We start from the raw sequence: 18,181 nt of genomic DNA on the forward strand, positions 1-18,181 counted from the left end.
GCTGCAAACGTCGTCGAATTGTTCGTGCAGATGATTGTCGTCTTGCAAACGTCCCCATCTGTTGACTCAGGGATCGAGACGTGGCTGCACGATCCGTTACAGCCATGAGGATCAGATGCCTGTCATCTCGACTGCTAGTGATACGAGGCCGTTGGGATCCAGCACGGCGTTCTGTATTACCCTCCTGAATCCACCGATTCCATATTCTGCTAACAGTCATTGGATCACGACCGGAAACGTGATGGTACGCATTTCTCCTCATTACACGAGGCATCACAACAACGTTTCACCAGGCAACGCCGGTCAACTGCTGTTTGTGTATGAGAAATCGGTTGGAAACTTTCCTCATGTGAGCTCGTTGTAGGCGTCACCACGGGCGCCAATGTTGTGTGGATGCTCTGAAAAGCTAATCATTTGCATATCACAGCATCTTCTTCCTGTCGGTTAAATTTTATGTAGCAATTTTAATGGCCAGTAGTGTATTTGTGTAAGTTGACCAATTCTAACTGTGAGTCACCGATATTATAGTCATAGAATACTACGTTTCTTTTTCTTTTTGTGAAGTGCATGGTCTTACATTTCTGTACTTTTAAGAGAAGTTTCCAATCTTTGCACATATCACGATCTGACAACATTTGGGCAGTTCCTTCAGACAATACTTCGTTATAGATAGTTGCATCATTTGCGAAAATTCTAAGGTTATAGTTAACATTGTCCGAAAGGTTATTAATATAATTCCACGGCCTTGCCGCAGTGGTAACACCAGTTCCCATCAGATCACCGAAGTTTAGCGCTGTCGGGATGGACTAGTACTTGGAAGGGTGACCATCCGGTATGCCAAGCGCTGTTGGCAAGCGGGATGCACTCAGCCCTTGTGAGGCAAACTGAGGAGCTACTTGATTGAGAAGTAGCGGCTCCGGTCCCGGAAACTGGCATACGGCCGGGAGAGCGGTGTGCTGACCACATGCCCCTCCATATCCGCATCCAGTGACGCCTATGAGCTGAGGATGACACGACGTCCGGTTGGTTCCGTTGGGCCTTGGTGGCCTGTTCGGGAGGAGTTTAGTTTAGTTTTTTATTTATATAATACATGATAAACACGAGTCCGCGCACATTTCTCTGGGACACAACCGGAACTACTTCAACATCTGTCGACGACTCTCCACGCAAGATAACTTGTAGCGTCCTCCCTACCAAGAATTTCAATCGATTCAAATTGTCCCTTGACACCCCATACAGTCATACTATGGATAATAAGTGTAGAGGTGGTACTGAGTGAAGTGCTTTTCAAAAATCGAGACATACTGGACTGCCTCGATCCATGGCTTTCAGTAAGTCATATGAGAAAAGTATCAGTTGAGTTTCACACTCTCGATGTTTTTAGAATTCATGCTGGCTGCCATCGAGCGGATCATTCTGTCAGTGATATTTCATTATGTCTGAGCTCAGAATAACAGCCTTCGTTTCAGATGCTTGCTTCTTACACACTGACAGAGAGCTGACTGCCGCAATGTGACATTCAAAGTTTCCAAACACACAGTGTCGTGAAGCTACAAACATTTGCTTGTTTCTAATAGCCGATTGGAGGTTAATTTATGAATATCCCTACGTGCTCACATGTTGACCCAACGACATCGTCAGTTACAAATTAGAAAGAATAAAACAGACAGGTGATGGAAGTTTTTGTTCGTGTACAGATGATGTACGACTGGACGCGCATTCCGATTGCGAACGGCGGCAACCTGGCGGTGAACACGTTCTTCGTGGCCAGCGGCCTGCTGCTGAGCTTCACCTTCCTGAGGGAGCGCGCCCGCGGCCGGCCCTTCGGCCTGCTCGGCTTCTACCTGCACCGCTACCTGCGCCTGACGCCGCCCTACGCCGCCGTGATGTGGTTCTACGCGACGTTGCTGCCCCGCCTAGCCGCTGGTCCGCTGTGGCCTGAGGTGGCGGGGTCCGCCAGCTACCACTGCTCGCGCGGCTGGTGGCGCAACTTGCTCTACGTCAACAACTACCAGAGTATTCAGGACCTGGTAAGGGCTTCGTAGCTCGTTTTATGCGTGAGCGCGATGCTTTTTCACAATCTAACACGATTCTGAATACTGCAAAGCCTAGCCAGATTCCGATATGGAATCCTGCCAGAAGCTAAAATCTCCTCAGAAAAATGTTTTGCAGCATCTCCGTGTATGATAGGTTGTATGAAGTTAAACTGAGCTAGCTGTAGGAATGAAAGGATAAGCGTCACGATAGTGTAAAGAGACGGCACAAGTGCGAGCAGAGCTCGCGCTCTGAGTATTCCGTACAAATTTAATTATACAGAGGGGTCCAAAACAATCTATCCACTGTTTAAAAGTCCATAACTGCAAACTAACTGACGGAGTTGTCTCATCTTTGGTAATCTAATAGTTTGTAGTTCCGGAAATCGCCACACAAGTGTTGTATTGCATTATTTTGATTTGTCAGGTGACAGTCGCCACGTAGTCAGTGATTTGTTCTTAGTTGCACCTAGTTACTCGAGTAAACACGGCTGGCAGAAGGTTCAAAAAATGGCTTTGAGCAATATGGGACTTAACATCTGAGGTCATCAGTCCCCTAGAACGTAGAACTACTTAAACCTAACTAACCTATGGACATCACACACACCCATGCCCGAGGCAGGATTCGAACCCCGACCGTTGCGGTCGCGCGGTTCCAGACTGAAGCGCCTAGAACCGCTCGGCCACACCGACGGGCGCTGGCGCAAGGCTTACATTTTATGAGCTTCAGAAGCTTCAGACATCAATTTTACCTGCCATCCGAGACTTGTGTGGAGACGGAAGAGTTTACCTTCAACAAGATGGTGCCCCAGCCCACTACCAAAATCGTGTTAGGGCGTATCTCGACAAAAATCTACCAGAAAGATGGATAGGCCGTAGAGGTGCTGTGGAGTATCCACCACGTTCCGCAGACCTAACTCCTCTGGACTTTTACCTGTGGGGAACACTAAAGGACGTCGTTTATCGACAAAAGCCACGCACATTGGATGAACTTCGAGAATCCGTCGTACATTCATGTGCAAATATCCAACAGAACATGCTGCAGCCAGTAGTTCGTGCTGCAGTTCGGCGGCACCGTTTGTGTGTGTATGTTAATGATGACTATTTCGAACACCTGCAGTGATATGTTTAAGTTGGACTTTCACAAAAAATGAGACAACTCCGTTAATTAGTTCGCAAATTATGGACTTTTAAACAGTGGATACATTTTTTTGGACCCCTCTGTATATATAAACAGTTCGCCTATAGGTTTTGATGAATGAGTTTATTGGTATAAAAATTCGTTACATAAATGGCCGTATATTTTGATTACATGGCTTTAGAGGCTTAACTTCTTTTATTCCAGGACGGGACCACAGATCTTAGCATTTGATGTAAATTTCATAGTGGTACTTCTTTCCAGCCTTGAAAAACAGTGGTCTCAACAGATGAACAGACAGAAGGACAACAAATGGCAAGGAAAAAAGTTATGTGATATAATTACAACTTAACAATTTGCTGATATTTTTCCTTTACTTGTCCTGCGAACCTTACCTTTCATCAGTCTAGATCAACGAAAAGTACTCTACATGTTTTGAAGAGTGAGTTTACGAATATCAAAATACGTGACATAATTGACCGTATTTTTTTATTGCATTCACTGAGAAACTTAAACAGTTTACACAGCCAATGGCCCTTAGAGCTTAATAGGTGAGATAAATTTCAGCTTGATGCCTTTACCTATTCCTGAAAAAAGTGGTCTTAACAGACGGGCAGACAGAGCGACAACGAATTGATCCCGTAACGGTTGTGTTTTTAGCTATTGAGATAAGGAAACCTGAAAAACAAAAGAAAGATCTAATACAGCTTTCTCACACCCCAATCCTTTGATAGAGAGCCGTTCAATAACCGTAAGCAAATCATCCAGACAGACAGAGAGGCGAAACTAGCTTGAACAGATGCAGAGTGGTTACTGGATTATTAATTCATACCTCAAATTTTTTCGCAACGTTTCTGGCAGCATCTCAGTTAAGCAGTGAGATTCTCCGTGCTCAAAGCTTCTTACCCACTCTATGAAATATACAAAATAAAAGCACTTGCATCGTAGTAAGACAAAGAAAGACGTGTGGTAATGGAAATAAGAATTTTATAAAGTCGGATGGGTGTTGTTCTGTGGCTGAGTTCCCGAGACTAAATATTACCGTTTAACTTCACATTATCTATTCTGTCCTACAGGTACGAAAAAAAAACTACATGGTTACGAACTCAATAACTGTTGAGATACAGTAATCAGACGAAGTGGTTGACGACTTAAGCTAACCCCTTAATAACACTAAATAAAATTCCTCAGCTTCCTATCAGACCAAGCAAGGCTCATAGCATCTCATACTTCATGCCAGGACCGCACGCTATCGAAACTAACATAAGTAAATCCACATGCCATGAAGTGACGTGAGTTTGAAAATAAATCGAAATCAAATCATTGTTAGATTACCTTACTATGTGCTAACGAAGGATCTTGCGCTGTGTCAACGCATTAAAATCTTATCGAGTTTCTTGTCACATCATTCTACAATCCGTCTGTGATATTTCGTAAGGCATGGTCTCTCCTTCCATCTTTTGGAAGGAAGGAAGAAGAGAACATCTTTTCCGAAAGGTCATGGGTGTGTTTTAGATTGGCACAGCAAGAAACTCAAGAATGTGTGGGAAATGTGGCTTGGGTATAAATGTGTATAAGTGCCGTTTGCCAGTATCAAAATATGAGCTAGATGCAAGCAGAATACTTCTATGAAGCACCACTTTTTTCTGAGTTGATGATTAAGACTGTCTATACAAGGGCGATGTTCTTAAGGACTATATTATTGAAATGGAAGAGGATGTAGATGAAGATGAAATGGGAGATACTATACTGCGTGAAGAGTTTGACAGACCACTGAAAGATCTGAGTCGAAACAAGGCCCCGGGAGTAGACAACATTCCATTAGAACTACTGACGGGCTTGGGAGAGCCAGACATGACAAAACTCTACCATCTGGTGAGCAAGATGTATGTGACAGGCGAAATACCGCCAGATTTCAAGAAGAATATAATAATTCCAATCCCAAAGAAAGCAGGTGTTGACAGATGTGAAAATTACCGAACTAACAGTTTAATAAGTCAGATTTCAAGAAGAATATAATAATTCCAATCCCAAAGAAAGCAGGTGTTGACAGATGTGAAAATTACCGAACTAACAGTTTAATAAGTCACAGCTGCAAAATACTAACTCGAATTCTCTACAGACGAATGGAAAAACTGATCGAACCCGGCCTCGGGAAAGATCAGTTTGGATTCCATAGAAATGTTGGAACGCGGGAGGCAATACTGACCCTACGGCTTATCGTAGAAAATACATTCAGGAAAGGCAAACCTAGGTTTCTACCATTTGTAGACTTAGAGAAAGTTTTTCACAATGTTGACTGATATACTCCCTTTCAAATTCTGAAGGTGGCAGGGGTAAAATACAGGGAGCGAAAGACTATTTACAATTTGTATAGAAACCAGATGGCAGTTACAAAAGTCGAGGGGCATGAAAGGGAAGCAGTGGTTGGGAAGGGAGTGAGACAGGGTTGTAGCCTCTCCCCGATGTTATTCAATCTGTGTATTGAGCAAGCAGTAAAGGAAACAAAAGAAAAATTCGGAGTAGGTATTAAAATCCATGGAGAAGAAATAAAAACTTTGAGGTTCGCCGATGACATTGTAATTCAGTCAGAGACAGCAAAGGACTTGGAAGAGCAGTTGAACGGAATGACAGTGTCTTGAAAGGAGGATATAAGATGATAATGGAATGTAGTCGAATTAAGTCGGGTGATGCTGAGGGAATTAGATTAGGAAATGAGACCTTAAAGTAGTAAAGGAGTTTTGCTGTTTGGGGAGCAAAATAACTGATAATGGTCGAAGTAGAGAGAATATGAAATGTGGACTGGCAATGGCAAGCAAAGCGTTTCTGAAAAAGAGAAATTTGTTAACATCGAGTATAGATTTGTCAGAAAGTCGTTTCTGAAAGTATTTGTATGGAGTGTAGCCATGTATGGAAGTGAAGCGTGGACGACAAATAGTTTGGACGAGAAGAGAATAGAAGCTTTCGAAATGTGGTGCTACAGAAGAATGCTGAAGATTAGATGGGTAGATCACATAACTAATGATGAGGTATTGAATAGGATTGGGGAGAAGAGAAGGTTGTGGCACAACTTGACTAGAAGAAGGGATCGGTTGGTAGGACATGTTCTGAGACATCAAGGGATCACCAATTTAGTATTGGAGGGCAGCGTGGAGGGTAAAAATCGTAGAGGGAGACGAAGAGTTGAATACACTAAGCAGATTAAGAAGGATGTAGGCTGCAGTATGTACTGGGAGATGAAGAAGGTTCCACAGGATAGAGTATCATGGAGAGCTGCATCAAACCAGTCTCAGGACTGAAGACCACAACAACAAAAATTAAGACTGTATGATTACCTTCGTAAAGTTTCAGAAGGAACGAGAACTGATGGTTTTATCGAGATGGTCAAAGAAATGAAAGGTGGACCACAAGTCTAAGCTGCTACCCCACAATGAACATGTGCCCACGTCGCGAGTGCAGTGCTGTAACGCAAGCGCCGCTCTTCTGCGCAGTAGCCGGCCGCTGTGACCGAGCGGTTCTAGGCGCTTCAGTCTGGAACCGCGAGACAGCTACGGTCGCAGGTTCGAATCCTACCTCGGGCATGGATGTGTGTGATGTCCTTAGATTAGTTAGGTTTAAGTAGTTCTAAGTTCTATAGGACTGATGACCTCAGATGTTAAGTCCCATTGTGCTCGGAGCCATTTGAACCATTTTCTGCGCAGTGTATGGGGCAGTCGTGGTACCTGGCGGCGGACATGCAGCTCTACTGGGCGTCTCCGCTGCTGCTGTGGCCCATGTTCCGGTGGCCGCGGCTGGGCCGCGGCCTCCTCCTCATGGCTGTCTTCGGAGCCACCGCTGCCATGTTCTCCGTCACCTTTGCCCACAATCTGCCCTGGGCCGACGTCCACGGCCTTACGTGAGTCTTTCTTCCATCTACAAAGGGCGAATAAAACGTTTCCGTTCAAAGGCAATACAGTCCAGAATCAGCATGCAATCAGGCAAAATCACCGTCAGCATGCAGGCAATCATCCCATTGATGCGCCACGTTGATGATACCCATGTACTAAAACATCGTACTCTGCTACCAGAAGAAGTTCCTAACTGGCTGCTGCACATTCTCGTACGAGAGGTATCATCGAGCATTCAAGCTCTTTTCTAAGACATAAGGCGTGATAAAGGCATAAGAAGGGATCAGGACTATAGGGCGGGTGCTCATGTGTCTCCCACTTTGATGAGAGTGGCCTCTCAGGTCGACCAAAATCTTTTGTCGAATCGCGACCGGCATGGACCTTGGTGCACCATTCTGCTACGGTGGTTCTCAACAGACATGCTGCCCCATACACATTTTACATTCTACAGTAGTTGACTACCAATATTTATCCTTCGACAGCAAAGAAAATAAAAACAGCACGTTGGTCGTGTTTGGAGGCATTTTATAATAACATCTCTATGGTTCACATTTCTGCATTTACCCTTCGTACGTCTGAAAGGCAAAAATTCCGCACACGGCGCATTATAATCCATAAACTGACATGATTGGCTGCAAGTGGTCTCAAAGTGGCAGAGCATCCAGAGTACCCACATTGATTTCTGGGGTTATTTCAAGAGGAGTTGCTTGTTTGCTAGTACTGAAACTCTATGCAAACACCGTTGTCTTCCGTCGTTATGTGAAGGCCGTCAGCCACTGCATTGCTCTTGGTGAGTGGAAACGTGTGAAATTCGGTATTCTCGGCACACTCTTGGAGTCGCGCTGTATTGCATATACACTGCAACAGTTCCCTCAAATGGAAACTTTTTAATCGCCCCATATATCATAGTTATGATTTTTATTGATCTGGTAATCAGTTTAGTAACAGATTTGTCATATCAACTGTTCTCTGTGCACTTGTCACGTTAACTCTCAACGAAAGTCCGATGTTTCCACAGTACTCACCAGTGCTGTAGTTGTCAGGAAAGCAGCTGGCTGTCAGAAAGCTAAGAGAATGACACGCATGTGACAAATGTAGCAGTCCCCACGGTGACCAGAGATTATTCTGGCGCCAGCGACTTTTTTTTGTCACGAGATATAATGCAGAACAAACTCTCCCTAGATTAAATCGTATCATACTTACCGTAGGATGCTTAACAGATAGGAGTTCAGGGAGTGAAAGAGTGCAATTCATTTACTGTTATTTATGTAAACACATCTGATTTACAACTTACTAGCTGTTATCAAAAACTGCGCTCACTTATCAGTGCTTTTGTTGTGATGAATGATAGTGAGGCGGTATACTATTGTAAGCGGAATAATGTCAGGTGTCTGCCACCTCCCTTCAGTGCTTTGGAAGGGGTGTGGGCAGGAGTGTGCATCTCTCCATCGTACTATTGAAGCAGTTATACATTATGCAACGTATACCTTTTGCAACATATAAATATTCACCATCTTTCGTAGACTATGTTCTATCTCAGGGTTCAAGCTGTCTCTGTACCAAATTTCATCAAAACCAGTTCAGCAGTTTAGGCAGAAAAACAGAACATATTTCCTTTGCATTTATAATGGATACTGCACCTCACTAATCTTCTGTACATATTATAAATTGAAGCCCCTGCCAAGTGTTTCTGTTCGTTGTGAAGGCTAATCTCAGGAAGTATTGTAGGTATTTTGATACGGTTTTCACTAACAGATAGAGAGAATCACGTGGAGGCTTTGTGTAGGTGTATTACTTATTGTTAATACACTCCTGGAAATTGAAATAAGAACACCGTGAATTCATTGTCCCAGGAAGGGGAAACTTTATTGACACATTCCTGGGGTCAGATACATCACATGATCACACTGACAGAACCACAGGCACATAGACACAGGCAACAGAGCATGCACAATGTCGGCACTAGTACAGTGTATATCCACCTTTCGCAGCAATGCAGGCTGCTATTCTCCCATGGAGACGATCGTAGAGATGCTGGATGTAGTCCTGTGGAACGGCTTGCCATGCCATTTCCACCTGGCGCCTCAGTTGTACCAGCGTTCGTGCTGGACGTGCAGACCGCGTGAGACGACGCTTCATCCAGTCTCAAACATGCTCAATGGGGGACAGATCCGGAGATCTTGCTGGCCAGGGTAGTTGACTTACACCTTCTAGAGCACGTTGGGTGGCACGGGATACATGCGGATGTGCATTGTCCTGTTGAAACAGCAAGTTCCCTTGCCGGTCTAGGAATGGTAGAACGATGGGTTCGATGACGGTTTGGATGTACCGTGCACTATTCAGTGTCCCCTCGACGATCACCAGTGGTGTACGGCCAGTGTAGGAGATCGCTCCCCACACCATGATGCCGGGTGTTGGCCCTGTGTGCCTCGTTCGTATGCAGTCCTGATTGTGGCGCTCACCTGCACGGCGCCAAACACGCATACGACCATCATTGGCACCAAGGCAGAAGCGAATCTCATCGCTGAAGACGACACGTCTCCATTCGTCCCTCCATTCACGCCTGTCGCGACACCACTGGAGGCGGGCTGCACGATGTTGGGGCGTGAGCGGAAGACGGCCTAACGGTGTGCGGGACCGTAGCCCAGCTTCATGGAGACGGTTGCGAATGGTCCTCGCCGATACCCCAGGAGCAACAGTGTCCCTAATTTGCTGGGAAGTGGCGGTGCGGTCCCCTACGGCACTGCGTAGGATCCTACGGTCTTGGCGTGCATCCGTGCGTCGCTGCAGTCCGGTCCCAGGTCGACGGGCACGTGCACCTTCCGCCGACCACTGGCGACAACATCGATGTACTGTGGAGACCTCACGCCCCACGTGTTGAGCAATTCGGCGGTACGTCCACCCGGCCTCCCGCATGCCCACTATACGCCCTCGCTCAAAGTCCGTCAACTGCACATACGGTTCACGTCCACGCTGTCGCGGCATGCTACCAGTGTTAAAGACTGCGATGGAGCTCCGTATGCCACGGCAAACTGGCTGACACTGACGGCGGAGGTGCACAAATGCTGCGCAGCTAGCGCCATTCGACGGCCAACACCGCGGTTCCTGGTATGTCCGCTGTGCCGTGCGTGTGATCATTGCTTGTACAGCCCTCTCGCAGTGTCCGGAGCAAGTATGGTGGGTCTGACACACCGGTGTCAATGTGTTCTTTTTTCCATTTCCAGGAGTGTAGTTATGATGAGTGTCTAATACATATTTATATTTTTGATATTTAATGGCGTTTGAAGTTTTATCTCGTGGCAGTGGTGGAAGCTATGGGTTGGTCAGCTATAGATAACGCGGTGTCTGGTGGGGAAAATCAATAAACATCTGCCGCAATAGAGAGCAGCAAAGCTTGTCCAGAGTCTATAGATATTATGAATCGAAGACTCCGGCTGCGATTTTCTGTCTGTATGTGAAAGCTAATCTCAGGAACTACTGTAGGTTTTTTTTTTTATAATTTTTACTAACAGAAAGACAGATTCACGGGGAAGGTTTTAGTACATGACTACATATTATAAACACGTCCCCTATCCATAGACACTTAATGATATCCGTGCAGAGTTGCAGCAGGTTGCTAGTACTGAATAACTAAATGCAACGGACTTAATTTACTATTATCTCAAAACAAGCATACCAGATAACGTTACCGTTTGCAAAAACACAGCCTTTCCATATGCTTTAGTGTTCTATATCCAACAATATTTGAAATATTATAGCAGCCCTGTTGAGTTACTGGACCTTTTGCCACCTTTTTCATTGGAAAATTGTAATAAATTCGACAGTGTGCTGTGCACTTTCTCCAGTATTTAGAGAATGGTTTACCTAGGTCCTGAACCCGCGACTCCCAAGATCTCGCATTACCTATAATTTCCGAGTACACCACACATTTCGAGGCAACAAATTCCCTAACAGTTGTGTAATACGGGGTAGAGAAGCGAACACAGTAACAGCATATAAATACACACAAAGGAATATTCCAAGAAACTGCAGTCAGCACCTCGGCATGATAATTTACAAACATTATATCTAAGGAACATATGATAAAACACTGCAAGACAAAGTAGTTTGTAATGAATGATGTATTATTAAAACTCACTTGTCGGTTGATGACCATGTGAGCTTTGAAAAAGACCCCCTTATGAAAAGATTTTAACTATCAATTTCATGGATTATTTTATGGAACATCACCGAAATAATTAAATTTATAGGAGATTTGTAATAACAAAAATAAGACTAAGCAAATTTTCGTTCTGTTGCACATGTTAAGCATACTGTAGTGACATACCATCCTCATACTCCAGCAGCTGTGGTAACGCCTATCACAGGCACCATCTCTTCCACGATTTTGTCAGAGACAGTTGTTTTTTGTTCTTCCGTTTTCTCTATTTAGCCCTTCTATTTGAGTACTCAAAAAAATGGTTCAAATGGCTCTGAGCACTATGGGACTTAACTTCTATGGTCATCAGTCCCCTAGAACTCAGAACTACTTAAACCTAACTAACCTAAGGACATCACATACATCCATGCCCGAGGCAGGATTCGAACCTTCGACCGCAGCGGTCGCGCGGTTCCAGACTGTAGCGCCTTTAACCGCTTGGCCACCCCGGCCGGCTTGAGTACTCAAATCAGCTGCCTTTGGTTGCTGATCGAGATTAGTTCAACAGTTACTTGTCTTAAATGAGATTTTCACTCTGCAGCGGAGTGTGCGCTGATGTGAAACTTCCTGGCAGATTAAAACTGTGTGCCCGACCGAGACTCGAACTCGGGACCTTTTAGTTACTTGTCTTAATGAACAATAGCTAATGTGGCATCGTTGGCCAACACTAAAGCCAGAGTATGTATGGGAAAAGAAATGCTGATTACGATATATGGGGAACTCTCCTTCTGCTCTCTCATGCCAAATATACACTAAGGTGACAGAAGTCAGGGAATACCTCTTAGCATGGGGTCGGATCTCCTTTTGCACGGCGTAGTGCAGCAACACCACGTGGTGTGGACTCGACAAGTCATCGGAAGTCCCCTCCAGAAACACTGAGCCATACTGCTTCTGTAGCCGTCCATAATTGCGAAAGTGTTGTCGGTGCACGATTTTGTGCACGAACTGACCTCTGGATTATGTCCCATTAATGTTCGATAGGATTCATGCTGGGCGATCTGGATGGATAACCATTCGTTCGAATTGTGCAGAATGTTCTTCAAATCGATCACGAACTGTTGTGGCGAGGTGACATGGCACATTATAATCCATAAACTGACATGACTGACAGTACGTGGTCTCAAAGTAACTGAGCATCCAGAGTAGCCAATCCATTCCAAGTAAACACAACCCACATCATGATGGCGCCAGCACCAGCTTGCACAGTGTCTTGACGACTTGGGTCAATGGCTTCTTGGGGTCTGCACCACATTCGAATTCTTACCAACTAAAACTGGGACTCCCATGACAGAACCACGGTTTCTCAGTCGTCTACTGTCCGACCGATATGGTCACGAGCATAGGAAAGGCGCTGCAGGCGATGTCATCTCTCGTCATCTCTTGTCATTGCCCATTAACGCCAAATTTCGCCTCACTATCTTAACGAATACGTTCGTTGTACGTCCCACATTGATTTCTGGGGTTAATTCAAGCAGAGTTGCTTGTCTACGAGTACTGGCAACTCTATACAAACGCCGTGGTCTTCGGTCGTTATGTGAAGGCTGTCTTCCACTGCATTGCTCTTGGTGAGAGGAAACGTCTGGAATTTGGTATTCTCGGCACACTGTAGATCTTGGAATACTGAATTCTCAAACGAATTCTGAAATGGAATGTCCCACATGCTTAGCTACAACTACCATTCCTCTTTCACAGTCAATTAATTCCCGTTGTTAGGCCATAATCTGGTCGGAAACCTTTTCGCATTAATGATGACAAATGACAGCTACGACGATGCACTACCCTTCTATACCCTGTGTTCGCAGTAATACTGCCCTCTGTATATGTGCTTATCGGTATCCAAAGACTTTTTGTCACATCAGTGTAGTCCGCCACCGGTAGCTGAGTGGTCAGCGCGACAGAATGTCAATCCTAAGGGCCCGGGTTCGATTCCCGGCTGGGTTGGAGATTTTCTCCACTCAGGGACTGGGTGTTGTGTTGTCCTAATGATCATCATTTCATTCCCATCGACGCGCATGTCCCCGAAGTGGAGTCAGATCGAAAGAATTGCACCCGGAGAACGGTCTACTCGACGGGAGGCCCTAAACACACGACCTCAGTGTGCACGCAGCTTGATATTAAAATCGAATATGCATTTGACTTGAACTGAAGTAGACACGAGTACTAAAACATACTATAAAAATCTAATTATTCACTGTTACTGAGTCAACCATGCAAAATACGAATCTTTCACTTGTTGAATTCACTCTGTATACATCCAAACAAATACACTCACACATGCCATTCGCGTCGACATATTTAGTCTGGGACCTATCAGTCTAGGATTAAAGTAGAAATAATACCCATTGCCCAATTTCGACCATGGTTTTCTCGAAGGTTCCCCTTGGTTGAAAGGCAAATGGCAATTCTGGGATTATCTCCCAAATACAGCCAGTTGGGACTTACTCTACCACACTATCATCTTCCGTGTTATTTGAATGAAATGTCCCTGAGTTTAGATTGGGCCATTACTTGAACAGTAAACTCTAAATAGAAAACGAAAAACCTTGAGCATTAAGTGCCCGCTTCCACACACAGCTTATTGCGAATCCCGCATCTCACCTAAAAGTACTGACACACAACCTCTTTCATGTCTTAGTCACGGTGAAACATGGCGAGCTATTTTGTCTGCTATTTACATTCTATATGAAGTCAATTAAGGAATGAGTGAAGGATAATGGTGCGTATTACATGATGTAATGATCGTAGTCTCCTCTGACCTTCCACATGTTATTCGAAATATTCGATTCCGTATAAATTTCTTACTTAAAATATATGTTTCTCATATGAAGATATCTCTGAACGTATTTGATTGTCTAAATCTGTTTTTCTGTTAATATATTTTTGGTATTCATGTCGATTCATTTTGTAGTATCCATCTTGTACAATGAAAATTAGTAATCACAGTTCTCAGGTTAAATGGTCTAAAAACAAATTTACAGGAAATATAATATTGTTATGCTTCAATTTTAATACAAACAAAATTTCTGTCTTCATTTACAATTTTTATAACTTATTTATCGATAATGAGAGCATTCTTATAAAATAACAGGAATTTAAAATTGCTCGTATTGTCCAAATTTGCAGTCTTTGTTATTAACTATTAGGCACATAAATCTTCATGTAAACAATTATTTTTAGGAAACAATATATAAATTAAATCTGTAAGACAGTTGCAGTTAAGACAGTCGTATAACTACTAATTTGGACCACATCCTGCTTTAGGAGGTATGGAAGTTGGAATCGTAATATATAATGTAATTTTGGTGCCAAGTACATCAGAGTAAAGTCAGAAAGGTTCAGATTTGGATGAGATAGCGTTAAGAGTGGTTTTAGTAACTACTGAGATTGGTACATGATGCTGTCTAATCGACTATCTTCTTCGTCTAGCTCAAGGAAGTTGCACAATGTATATACGCAAAACGTTGTAAAATGCGTGTCAAGAACATATGATAAGTAAGAAAATAGATAAAACCAACATAATTTTCCAGTGATTTGTCATCTGAACAACTATGGATAAAATCTTCAAACAACTGGAACAAACTGAGACTGACTTTGTGAGATAAATGATACTCATCTGCAAATAATTTGTTTCTGTCCTTACTAAATTATTTAAACATTGTGGTACTATAAAACAGTGAATAAAATTTAGTAATTTTTGCTTTTTTCTACACTGAAGCGCCAAGAAACTGGTAGAGGCATGCGTATTCAAATACAGAGACACGTAAACAGGCAGAATACGGCGCTGCGGTCGGCAACGCCTATATAAGACAACAAGTGTGTGAAGCAGTTGTCAGATCGGTTACTGCTCTTACAATGGCAGGCTATCAAGATTTAACTGAGTTTGAAAATGGTGTTACAGTCGGCGCACAAGCTATGGGCCGCAGAATCTCTCAGATAGCGATGAAGTGGGGATTTTCCCGTACGACCATTTCACGAGTGTACCGTGAATATCAGGAATCTGGTAAAACATCAAATCCCCGACATCCCTGCGGCCGGAAAAAGATCTTGCAAGAACGGGATCAACGACCACTGAAAGAATCGTTCAACGTGACAGAAGTGCAACGCCTCTGCAAACTGCTGCAGATATCAATGCTGGGCCATCAACAAGTGTCAGCGTGCGAACCACCCAACAAAACATCATCGATATGGGCTTTCGGAGCCGAAGACCCACTCATGTACCCTTGCTGACTGCACGACACAAAGCGTTACGCATCGTCTGGGCCCGTCGACACATATATTGGACTCTTGATGACTGGAAACATGTTTCCTGGTCGAACGAGTGTAGTTTCAAATTGTATCGAGCGGATTGACATGGTGATATGGTACCCCTGATACGTCTACATACGACTCTGGCAGGTGACACGAACGTAGGCATCCTGTCTGATCACCTGCATCCACTCTTGTTCATTCTGACGGACTTGGGCAATTCCAGCAGAACAATGCGACACTCCACACATGCAGAATTGCTAAATTGTGGCTCCAGGAACACTCTCCTGAGTTTAAACATTTCCGCTGGCTACCAAACTCCCCAGACATGAACATTATTGAGCATATCTGGTATTTTTCCAAAGAAAATTCCACACTGGCTGTATGAGTGATTTTTATTAAATCTGCGACCGGTTTCGCACCAATTATCGGTGCATCCTCAGGCAATGCTATTTATAACATAGTAACGTTGAACATTGCCCTGTAGCCACTCCCCACCACTCACGTCCAATATACCGTCATCTGGTGAAAGCGGTAGTTAAAATTTAAAAATCTTTTTTAAAATTTTTTTAAATGACGTTAGCGTTTTCCGGGTTTCGGCCAGTCAGTCAGGCGCGGCTCCTCTCAGCTTGCACTGTCATTGCCGCTCCGGTCATTTAAAAAATTTTTAAAAAAGATTTTTAAATTTTAACTACCGCTTTCACCAGATGATGGTATGTTGGACGCGAATGGTGGGTAGTGGCTACAGGGCAATGTTCAACTTTACTATGTTATAAATAGCACTACCTGAGGATGCACCGACAAGTGGTGTGAAACCGGTCGCAGGTTTAATAAAAGTCATTTATACGGCCAGTACGGAATTTTCTTTGGAAAAATGTCAAAGTTTAGCTGAGGTTGCCCACCCTAAAAAACAACATATTACGTATCTGGTATACCTTGCATCTTGCTGTTCAGCAGAGATCTCCACCCCCTCCCACTCTTACGGATTTATGGTCAGTCCTGCAGGAGAATGAGAAATACAACTGAATGAATAAAGTGTAATGCTGAAGTACACAGTTAAGAATTAAGTAGTATAGCACTACTTCAGATGTTAGTCGAGTCCATGCCACGTCGTGTTGCGGCATTTCTGCGTGCTCGCGGGGACCCTACACGATATTAGGCAGATGTACCACTCTCTTTGGCTCTTCGTGTATGTGAACAATAAAAAATCGAAAACATTATAATGGTCAGTGCAGTAATTATTAAAGTACATAGAATCCCAGAGACCGGACACGCTGCGCTCTTTCAAGTCTCGTAACTTCATTTTAACATGATGCTGTAAATGCCATTTTCCTGACTATTATGAATGTGGGAAGTCACAGTGACTCGGATTTGGGACGGGACGGGTATATTTGCAACGAAAAAAATACGACTCTCTGCCATGATCGGCGACTGCGGCTTTAGGCGCCTGTGTTCGTGGAAGATGGGTCGCCAGTGCGGAACCAGGGAGCCCAGCGCCTGTTGTGCATTTTAATACCTGAGGTTTCTAGCGACTAAACTACTACCTAGCCGCCATGCAAACAGCGGAAGAGCGCCGCTTTCCTGTATTTCTAAAAATGCTTTCGTATATCACCATCGCTTGCTTTCCCAAAGGAAGAAGGTGTGCTGGCATAATGGGCCTAACCTTGTGTACGGTTCTCTAATTTCAGGGAACTCTGATGCGAGACTAGTGATCGGAGCGAAAGCGAGCCAGTGATAAACTAGTCAGTGTCGTCTCGAAGACGAAGCTAAAGTGACTGTTTTATTTAAAAAAAAAGTGGAAACGCGATTTTGTGATGTGATTGGATTGGTATCGTGACGCGTTGTCTTGGCGGGATTCTGTGTGCTGTAGGAAAGAAACGTTACTGGACCGCTATGTATGTATGCATTTTTCGCTGTTGGCGGACGTATACGATTTGGCGAAGAAGTATTGTTCGGGGTGGGAAAGTAGAAAATAAAGAGGGGGTGTTGAGAGTACGCCATGGATAGAGTTCGGGGTGCGTGACTGGGACGCTGAAGTCGAGAACCACAGAGCATGTCATAACGGGCGACCGGGATTGTTAGTTTGAACCGCAGCACCGCGCCCCCGTCTTCTACAGGTGAGCCAACAATACGTCAGCGGCGTCCGTTACAGCTGTTCAAGAATAATTACGGCATGCGGAAGTTGCAGAACCAGCGTGATAGGACATTCTTGGTGCACACTTGCGGATTTCCGTGCGATATCCTGTCTCAGATTGAGTGTTGCTGTATTAAGCTCACGAGCTCTTCATTAACCAGCAGGCGTCCAGTCACTGTGTTCGTTTGCAATGAATTTTCAGACCAAATTAATGTTTGACATTTTGCGTTAGAAGGGCTTAGTTATCTTGTTGGTGATAGTAGCTCTGCAAACTATTCAAAATCCAGTTGTTAAAGTTATGTGCATTGATTTTACACTGACGTGACAAGGTCATAGGGTAGCGACATGCACATGTGCAGATGGCGATAGTATCGGGTAAACAAGGCATAAAACGGCAGTGTTTTGGCAGAGCTGTCGCTTGTGCTCCGACGGTTCATGTGGAAACGTTTTCGGTGTGATTATGGTCGCGCGACGGGAAGTAATAGATTTTGAATACGGAATGGTGGTTTGAGCTAGACGCATGCGACATTCTATTTCGTAAATCGT

The 18,181-nt window shown here is 44.2% G+C and overlaps 1 protein-coding gene across 1 annotated transcript in view; it reads left to right on the top strand.

Annotated features, from left to right (window-relative positions):
- Positions 1-18,181, top strand: part of LOC124805091 (nose resistant to fluoxetine protein 6-like) — a 279,871-nt gene that overhangs the window by 174,628 nt on the left and 87,062 nt on the right. The window contains exons 6-7 of the mRNA XM_047265529.1: positions 1,698-2,030; positions 6,873-7,066. Of these exons, the coding sequence (XP_047121485.1) occupies positions 1,698-2,030; positions 6,873-7,066 (527 nt within the window). The remainder of the gene's footprint in view (positions 1-1,697; positions 2,031-6,872; positions 7,067-18,181) is intronic.

Source organism: Schistocerca piceifrons, chromosome 7 (assembly GCF_021461385.2).
Source record: "Schistocerca piceifrons isolate TAMUIC-IGC-003096 chromosome 7, iqSchPice1.1, whole genome shotgun sequence".
Taxonomy (NCBI): Eukaryota; Metazoa; Arthropoda; class Insecta; order Orthoptera; family Acrididae; genus Schistocerca; species Schistocerca piceifrons.